Source organism: Drosophila teissieri, chromosome 3R, assembly GCF_016746235.2.
Source record: "Drosophila teissieri strain GT53w chromosome 3R, Prin_Dtei_1.1, whole genome shotgun sequence".
Taxonomy (NCBI): Eukaryota; Metazoa; Arthropoda; class Insecta; order Diptera; family Drosophilidae; genus Drosophila; species Drosophila teissieri.
Genome location: NC_053032.1, coordinates 7,754,365 through 7,764,132, shown reverse-complemented (window position 1 = coordinate 7,764,132; position 9,768 = coordinate 7,754,365). Strand labels below are relative to the sequence as shown.

Genomic DNA, 9,768 nt, shown 5'->3' with positions numbered 1-9,768 from the left:
TTTATATAAAGTAATTTAAAGAGGTTTGTAGAAAGACCACTATACTCTGAAAACTTAGCAAAGTTTATTTAAATATTATCTTGTGTCGGCTTTAATCTTATTTTCCTTTAAGCTATTAACTATATAGGCATTTATTTGTAGACAATTTATCAAATATTTTTACCTCTTAAAAAACTAATAAAAAACAAGATAACGCTATATTCGAATTCCCCGACTATTAGACACCCGTTACTCAGCTTGTGGAAGAGCAAACGAGAAATTTCATAATTTGCCTGGAATATTGATAGAAATTATATATGTATGTATATACATACATACATATATACATAAAGAAACAAGCTTGGACTGCGTCAATATCTCTGCATGGCTGGTACAAATTTTCGAGCTTTTATCGTTCCTGAGATCTATTGACGGGCCCACGGACGAATAGTCGGACATGGTCAGATCAACTCAGCTAATGATCCTTATCGAGAATATATACACCTTACTTCTACCTTTTACATACATACACCTTACTTCTACCTTTTACATACTATTCAACGAATCTAGTATACCCTTTTACTGTACGAGTAACGGGTATAAATATACAGAGTGGCGCCATCAGAAAATAGAGTCGGCCGCTAAAATAAATGTAGTTCGAGAATAGACCGTAGAGATGGAGCCACTATATATGAATTGCCCAGGCAAGTTTTTGTTTGTATAGAAATTGGATGGCAACCCCCAAATCTGCAGAATTCAAAATGGCAGCACAGAATAATACCGGCGTTTGCGCCGAAAGGTTATTATACCCGTTACTCGTAGAGTAAAAGGGTATACTAGATTCGTTGAAAAGTATGTAACAGGCAGAAAGAAGCGTTTCCGACCATATAAAGTATATATATTCTTGATCAGGATCAATAGCCGAGTCGATATGACCATGTCCGTCTGTCCGTCCGTCCGTCTGTCTGTCCGTCCGTATGAACGCTGAGATCTCAGGAACTACAAAAGCTAGAAAGTTGAGAGTAAGCATACAGACTCCAGAGACATTTTTTTAATATGATATATGATATGATATTTTTTAATTTTTGTATTAGTCTTGTAAATTTCTATCGATTAGCCAAAAAACTTTTTGCTACGCCCACTTTAACGCCCACAAAGCGCCCAAAACTGCCACACCCACAGTTTTGAAAAATGTTTTGATATTTTTTCATTTTTGTATTAGTCTTGTAAATTTCTATCGATTTGCCAAAAAAAATTCTGCCACGCTCACTGTAACGCCTACAAACCGCCCAAAACTGTCAGTGTTCCACTAGCTGAGTAACGGGTATCAGATAGTCAGGTAACTCGACTATAGCGTTCTCTCCTGTTTTTAAATTGTAATATGGCAAATATTTGTTTTATGAAAAGTTAATACGGTAAATGTAAATAGGTGGCAAAGCATGTTTAAGAATATCTCAGTTCAACAAGTTTTGACCTGAGATATTTTATTTCTACGGTTTCTACTTTTTCTAAAACAAAAGTTTACTGCGTTTTGTTTTATTATTGATCAAAAGTTTGGTCTATAAGTATATGTATTCTAGATCAGGATCTCTAAAAGTCTCGAGAGCTACAGGAGCTAAAAAGTTTATATACGTTGAGAAAGTTTGTCTCAATAGTAGTAGTATTAAAAACTAATTACCCACCTTTTAATAAAAGAATTTATTTTTTAACAGTATTGTTCTATTACTAAAATATGATGATATGACGTTTATCAGTTTCGACCAATTTGCAGTGAAAGTTATCGATGCTTGCCGGACAATATCGTCGCAGCCGCCATCGGTAGTATCAAATGACCTTTTGCCTCATCCACAGTCTGGTCACACCGGTCATGTCACAAATTTCGTAAACAAAAGAGTCGCGAAATTGCTCGTAATAGTTTTCTCTGACTTTGTCTGCTAGTTGGGTAATGTCGCAAATAGAGTAGAAAATCCAGCCATGGAGGTATTCCAGACCGACTCACACTATATCTTCGTAAAGCGGGATAAGAGTTTGTGGTGGCACCGAAGGACGTCAGAGTTCTCGATAAAAGCAGGTAAATTACAAGTCTCGAAACACTGTCAAATCGAATGAATCGTGCGGTATTTGTGTGGGTCTCGCAGTGTTCATTGTTTGTTTAATAATCGGAGGTCAATATTGTTACAAAGTTCATTCAGACAAGTGATGTATCATATGCTTAAAATGCGCAATTGCGACTTCCTGAAAAAGTGTCGTTTGTTTTCAGTGTGTATGTGTCACACTCTGCGACGATTTTAGATATTTCAAGGGCGCAAGCCTTAAAAGATTCATGAGTCGTGAATAATCCCGGAATGCGGTTTTCTCCAGAACCCCATCTTATCAAACTACTAATTCAGTTCAGCCTCGAAGTGCGCAAGGATTTACCAGGACCTGGGTGACAGTTTAATAACTTAGGAGTTTGAAAGATTCATTGGCATGCATCAACTAGAACTATATGTAAACTTCGTTTCGTATACAGCCGAGTTCACATCCTGCTGTTCCTATCATTAATTCCAATAACTTTAACAATCAACAGTCGACAATGCGTCTGCAACCGCTAATGGCGTGTTTATTGCGCAGCAATTACATTTGGATCAATTTGGCGACACGCAACCTGACTGTAAACGGAATCGGACTGTATCCCGTCTCCTCGGATTCCAAGTCCTTGGGGATGGCCACTTTTTGTTTAACATGACTCAACTGCCCTGTGACCCCTGACCCATACGCAGCCCATAAATCTTTGCCAAGGTCACCGCAGATGCTTGGCCTGTCAAATTTCATTGTTTGCTGAAAACCGGGTGCCCCACGATGAAAAGGGGTTTGCCACCCATATCAACTTGGTCTAATTTATAAGGGCCACATTTTCATATCGATGTTTAAGGCCAGCAGTAGAAGGCCACATATAAAAGATTCCCAAGGATGCACGTAGCCGGCACGTAAAGTGCTATTGCACATTGCTGTTTTTAGCTGCAGCGGTGGGCAATATGGGTTTCAGATTCGCTGCACAGTAATGACCCAAGGGGAAATCATTCCACACGCAACGCCCCAGATGCAAATATGTAACCTGAAATTACAGGCTTTGTCACTTAAGGGCAGTCCTCATTAGTCGGCGGTCATTATTCGTCGTCCTCACCTAACAAGCAATGTTCTAGTTATTTGGACTAGCTTTGCCAGTTGTTTATTCTGAAAGATTGTTTCATTCTGGGGGCGTACGCTAATCAAATCCCAATAAAGCCCAACGAGCACGAACATGGTCATTAGGGAGAAGACATACCTACACATCATTCATAAATGGTCGGACAACTTATTCTGACATTTCTGTATTCGAACTTTGGAGACTGAGTACGATTTCGATCACTACTTTCTCATCCATATCAAAAACACTTGTTCCTATTTAACAATTTCTAACTTAAGTTTTGTATAATCCCAATTTAAATTGTTAAGAAGGATTAAAAATTGAACTCTAGTCTAATAGCATCGTTCTATAGGTCCTATAGTTCCAGTAATAAAAGGTTTAATTGCTTATTAATTAACTTGAATACATTCTACTTCCAGGATGGGATCTAAGTTCTGTGGACGACATAGAGTGCATTGGGGTGACACATGGAATTGTGGGTGTGATCTCACTGCCCAACCTCTATGAACCCCATTTAATTGTGGTAAAGGAGGCATCCGCGGTGGGTGTTCTTTATCCGCCACACTTGGTGTATAAGATCAAATCCATATGCATACTGAGTGCCGACGAGCCGGACACCGATTTGCCCAATTGCACCAAGCATACCAAGTGAGTTTATACAATAGCTTACGTGTGTTCCCTAGTAATTCATTTATGTTTCTAACTAGGAGCAACCAGTCGACCCCCACGCACAGCGTCTCCACCTCCAACAACAACAATGCCAGCGTTCCATCGAGCGCCGGAGGCTCCTCAAAGAGCACCAAACTGTTCGAGGGCATGAACAAGACGTGGGGCGCCGTAAAAAGCGCCGGAAACACAATTAAGAATACGACCCAGCAAGCTGCGAATCTGGCCACCAAGCAGGTTAAGTCATCAGTGGGCATTCGGGAGCCCAGGCATATTGAACGGCGCATTACAGAGGAATTACACAAGATATTCGACGAGACGGACAGCTTTTATTTTAGCTTCGACTGCGATATTACCAACAATCTGCAGCGTCATGAGACCAAACCGGAGGAGAGTCAGTCGCAGCCGGATGAGAGATTCTTTTGGAACATGCATATGATACGGGATTTGCTTAACTTGAATGTGTGTGTTCTGGGAGATTTCGTCACTGTTTTACAATACTAAGTCGTTTTTATCGCAGGACAAAACGTGGATACTGCCCATCATTCAGGGATTTATGCAAGTTGAAAATTGTGTTATAGGCAACGAGTGCTTCACCTTGGCCTTGGTTTCCCGGAGATCACGTCATCGCGCGGGAACGCGGTATTATATTTTAACTTACTGGTTCCCTTCGATGTAATAAATATTATTCATGCATAACAACAGCTATAAGCGACGGGGAGTAGACGAAAAGGGAAACTGCGCCAATTACGTAGAGACGGAACAAATACTCTCATTCCGTCATCACCAGCTTTCGTTCACCCAAGTGCGTGGATCCGTGCCTATCTACTGGAGCCAGCCGGGCTACAAGTACCGCCCACCGCCACGCCTCGATCGTGGTGTTGCGGAGACCCAACAGGCCTTTGAACTGCACTTTACCAAGGAAATGGAGAACTATGGACGGGTGTGCATCGTCAATTTGGTAGAGCAGAGCGGAAAGGAGAAGACCATTGGAGATGCTTTTGCAGATCACGTGATCAAATATAACAACGATCGGTTGATATATGTGACCTTTGACTTTCACGATTACTGGTAATATGCAATTAGTTAAATCTCACCTGATCATCTTATAATAGATACTTGTAAATCGACCTATTCAGCCGCGGCATGCGCTTCGAAAATGTGTCGGCTCTAATAGACGCAGTGGGTCCTGAGGCAGGTGCAATGGGTTTCCACTGGCGCGATCAACGTGGAATGATATGCAACCAGAAATCCGTGTTTAGGGTAAATTGCATGGACTGTCTAGATAGAACGAATGTGGTGCAAACGGCTATTGGAAAGGCTGTGCTCGAATCTCAGCTAGTAAAACTAGGCCTCTCTCCTCCCTACACTCCCATTCCGGAACAACTGAAATCTCCATTTATGGTGCTTTGGGCAAACAATGGTGACATAATCAGTAGGCAGTATGCTGGCACCAATGCATTAAAGGCAAGTAGATTAACAACAAATTAAGCGAATTGTCCACTAAATTTAAATTGATTTGATTTAATACAGGGAGACTATACTCGCACCGGCGAACGCAAAATCAGCGGTATGATGAAAGACGGCATGAACTCTGCCAATCGGTTCGTATACAAATTCTATGTTCCCAACTTTATTGTATTTGTTGCTGCCTTACATTTGTTCCATTTTCTTTATCTTCATTAATCCCCTTGTCAATATTAATTTCCTTTTTGTTATTAAAATTATAATGGGCTCTCGGTCATTCTGCTAATTACTGGTAATTGGGCTTCCAATCAATCAAAACTTCAAGCTCAATAGCCATGTCATGCGTTTATGTTTTTTAAACCGTTTTTAAATAGTTCTCATATGCTTTACTAACGCTGCATGCCTGTTTCTGCATATTCAAACAAATCTTATGAGAACAAGTTTACGTGTTCGTCTAGAATTCAAGCCCAAAGTTAAGCAAAGGGTCTTTCTAACACCATAATACTATTCCAATGCACTGACCAGTAGCTAATGCCGTGCCCAACTTCTTCGTAGCTTTTTTATACAAAACTTTGCGGACTCGTTTCGCCAATGCATCATCGATCTGATGCAGGGCCAGTTGTTGCGGGCAGAAGACTTGGAGGAGGACGAGGTCCTAGACACCATTCTTCAGATCCTTACTCCTGAAACACGGCCCCCGCTTCGGGGCTATTATAACCCCGGTGTGCTGGGTCCCGAACTACAACTTCTCGAATCCATCGTTACGACCAGGTGCGCAGCTCACAGGCGATGCCAAGCTGAATAGATGGCCATGAAATCGAGTCCTGACAGTTAAAGTTTATGTTTCTTCAATTGTTATATATCCTATGATTATTTTATCACAAAAGGTATTATTCTCACATTTAATACTTATCCTTTCCTATCATTTGCACATCCGCTTATTTTTTAACCGGTGATAAATTTAGTTTTACTTAATCAGTTATTGGAACTTTCAGTTATTACTTGGCGCGTTTTAAGGACTCGTATCGACAAGCCACTATAGATTTGATGCTAGGCAACCAGGTCTCCTCGGAATCACTCAGTGCTTTGGGCGGACAAGCCGGCCCAGACGAAAATGACGGAACAGAAAACGCCGAGCAAGCCAAGTTGCTAGTGGAAGATTGTCGACGCCTGCTGCTGGGAACTGCTCAGTATCCCGTTGGAGCCTGGGGTCTAATAGATGCTGACCCAAGGTTAGTTAGGACAACTTACATCGCATTTCTTTAATATTTATAAACATACAAATTTTATTCCGCAGCTCCGGCGATATCAACGAAACGGAGGTAGATACCATCTTGCTGCTCACAGACGATTGCTATATTGTAGCCGAATACGACTCGCATCTGGACAAGATTGTCCGCTTCGAGAAGGTGCAACTGACGCAGGTGCGTCTCATTGAGTTAGGCATGCATCAGCAGACGAAAATTTTTCAGGGATCCGCTCCCACGCATCTCTGTCTGCGTCTCAACTACAGCGTAGACGAGCAAGAAGGCTACTTCCACATGTTTCGCTCGGCCAATCTAAGATTCTTTAACAACATGACCTACGTGATCAAGACGCAGGAGGAGCTAGCCGAGTCCATGACTTCAATTGTCGAGATGTTTCGCATTGCCCTGGATAACGCAGGGAATACAGAAGTCCGCTACATAACGGGTGGTGTGTTGCAGCGAAGAAAGAGCAAGTTACCCACTCTGGATGTTCCAAGAGGCATGCCGCGCAACCTTTCCGAGTCTCAGCTGGTACAGTTCAGCTCCAAGGCACTTTCAAATGTAGCGGGACAGTTCTCGAAATTGGGACAGACCTTCAAAAAGCCTCAAGCTCACCCCAGCAGCTTGGCAACTACTATTCCTCAAGGAATACGTCAGAGAGATATCGAAATAGAATCTGGCCAAGAAGCGGAAAAGGCAGTTTTCACCCTGGGTAGCAAGCAGCGAAATTCCAACAGCGCCAGCAGCACCGATACCGATGAGCACGATAACAGTTTGTACGAGCCAGAGGTGGACTCGGATGTGGAGATAGCTATGGACAAGTCCAACTACAACGAGAATGCCTTTCTGCCCTCGGTTGGTATTGTAATGGGTAATCAGAAAGAGGACTCGCCTAGCTCCTCCGATGAAATTCGACAATTGGAGCAGAAGGATAGCATGTGCAAAACCACAGAGGATGTGCTAACCATTTCCATTACCTCCGTGACGGACCACGTTGGTTTGCCCACAGGCCTTCTGGAAAATGCTCCGCCCATTCGACCGATTACGCCGAATCCGTTGATCTGTGTTGAAGCTCATGAAGCATATGAGGACGGGGAAGAGGGGGTGAAGCCTGTGTCAAGGTCTGTATTCTACGATTGATCTTTGATCTTTGGTTGTAGAGAACATTTCGTTTAGAACTTTGTGTTTTGTCTTATGTTGTTAAGTAGCCGAACTATTTATAGTAGATATTGTAAATGTGTTTATGTAAACTTTTGCTCAGTTTTATTCGTTCAAGCTCAAAGTATTACCATCCTTCTATACGTTCAATGTTTTTTATCTTTACAATAAATACCTAAGACTAGCATGTATTATTGTACAAAAAAAGAAATATCAGTGCCTGCTCCATACCACATACACTCAGGCTGTTTCTGGCCAGAAATCGCTCAAAATAAATATATTTAGTTAAAGCTAAGCCGTGTTTGTACTGTAACGCGTTTTCAGTACGTCGGCCAAGGATCTTAGCCTTCCTGGTTTGCCCACTCACCCAGAAGCCAATAAGCTGAAGCAGCTTACCAGTCCCCTCTCAAAGCTGGCCAAGAACATTGGCTTAAACTTAGATCCCCGAAAGATAGCCACCAAGGTATAACACTTAGCTTATTTTTATATATTTATTAAAGCACCCCGAATTTTGCAGACCGGAGTCCTTTCACCTACCAGCCTCTCCGCCGAAAATTCTCCACCGGAGCGCGGCCCCAGCTCACGGGATCACTTGCTGGAGCTATGGGAAGTCGAGAAGTGCAAAACCAAGTTAATAGCCCTGTAAGAAGGCCACTAGGCGAGCAATAACGGAAGCTGCACACTTTTGAATAAATAAGTGCAAGTGATATATTTATTTTCGAAATAGAATGCAACAAAACGAAAGATGTTCTACTTGTTGTTCGAGGCACTTCCATTGATGTCATTTAGGCATAAAGCAAAGATTAAATTGTAACGTTTTTGTGGTTCTTATAATATAGATGATATACACCGTATTTGTGATTGTTATAGCACCACGCTGTAGTGAGTTATACATTTCTGAGCAATCTAAAAGAAGTTTGGGTTTATTATAATGGACAACAAGGATAAACAGCATATTTAAAGAGGAGATGGGGGGCAAAGTGATCGTTTGAAGAGATATAATTTATTGCATATTAACAATATTATAAAGCAATTAGATTCTTTTTTATTTAAAAAATATTTTTGATTATAAAAATTAGGTTATGATCATAATTTTGTGCATGGTTTTAATTTTACTTACCAAATGGTAAGACTTTAAAGCCATTTTTGGTGAGTAATGGTATTTAATTAATAGAACTGCAACCTATTGTCCTATAATATGCTTGCACTGCTTTTAGCATTCAGCTTTAGCCGACAGTTTAGTTATAGGCTTTAGTACAAGTTCAGCACTTGGATTATGAAACAATTATACGTAATACGTTTACGCTGGTAAACATTAAACACAAAACCACGAGAAGACAAAACAAACAGAAGACTTGGCGGCTGTCAACTTTTTTACACGCTACACTTATAGGAAAACAACACATTTTTTGGCTAGAAAACCAAAACATCATATTAAACTAGGCAATTGTATGTGAGAACTTAAGGGATTTCAGCAAAGTCAACGAATATTGGGAGAACTATAGCTACTCATAACGTTTTGGTTAGAATACGTTCGATATTAGTCTCTGTAGTGTATTTGTAAATAAAGGAATATTTTATGTAAACGTAATACAAGTGTTACTATGCGCCACCGTGTTTCAATGCTCAAAATGTGATTGTGTCGGCTAACAACGAACCAATGAAAACCATGGTTAATGGGAATCGCATTGGTCTCGCCATCCTATCAAAAACGCAGCACGTCAGTGTCAAGTGGTGTCCTGTTGCTAGATGTGGCTTGTTTACATAAGCGATAAACAAGGAAGCAAAAAATGGCAGCCTGGCACCAACCCCCCTGCCAAGTGGAAATCAAAAATCCATTAAAACACCACGGAAACGGACCCCGAAATGCTGTCAATCAGCTTACACATACACAAGTGTGTCTCTATTGATATTGGACTTATTTATGCGAACTTTGGACCAACTCCTCGGGAACTTTTGGCCCGCCAGCTGATAAGAGCCACACGCTGATGCGGACAAGGATGCTGCTGCTCCTCTGATGACCAGGAAGCTTCGTCCAATATCATGCTAATGTGTACGCACAGTTGCATCAATTGTTTTTCA

The 9,768-nt window shown here is 41.3% G+C and overlaps 1 protein-coding gene across 5 annotated transcripts; it reads left to right on the top strand.

Annotated features, from left to right (window-relative positions):
- The first annotated feature begins 1,825 nt into the window (after positions 1-1,825).
- Positions 1,826-8,540, top strand: LOC122618791 (phosphatidylinositide phosphatase SAC2). 5 transcript variants are annotated; one of them, XM_043795360.1, is made up of 12 exons: positions 1,826-2,050; positions 3,568-3,796; positions 3,856-4,276; positions 4,335-4,456; positions 4,520-4,885; positions 4,954-5,281; positions 5,348-5,418; positions 5,837-6,052; positions 6,277-6,513; positions 6,579-7,649; positions 8,011-8,149; positions 8,204-8,540. In XM_043795360.1, exons 1-12 carry the CDS (start codon positions 1,954-1,956, stop codon positions 8,330-8,332), a joined length of 3,426 nt encoding a protein of 1,141 aa, XP_043651295.1. In that variant the 5' UTR covers positions 1,826-1,953; the 3' UTR covers positions 8,333-8,540. The 5 variants fall into 5 exon arrangements, 4 of the variants coding, with proteins under 4 accessions (XP_043651295.1, XP_043651297.1, XP_043651296.1 ...); XM_043795362.1 differs by lacking the exon at positions 5,837-6,052; XM_043795361.1 differs by lacking the exon at positions 8,011-8,149 and having other exon boundaries at positions 8,187-8,540.
- The last annotated feature ends 1,228 nt before the right edge of the window (positions 8,541-9,768 follow it).

Bases quoted from the DNA above. Each gene is read 5' to 3' on its own strand.
- LOC122618791 (XM_043795360.1), top strand. From the start codon at position 1,954: ATGGAGGTATTCCAGACCGACTCACACTATATCTTCGTAAAGCGGGAT. The intron at 4,457-4,519 runs GTATTATATTTT...GCATAACAACAG, and splicing joins CGTCATCGCGCGGGAACGCG to CTATAAGCGACGGGGAGTAG. The intron at 4,886-4,953 runs GTAATATGCAAT...CGACCTATTCAG, and splicing joins TTTGACTTTCACGATTACTG to CCGCGGCATGCGCTTCGAAA.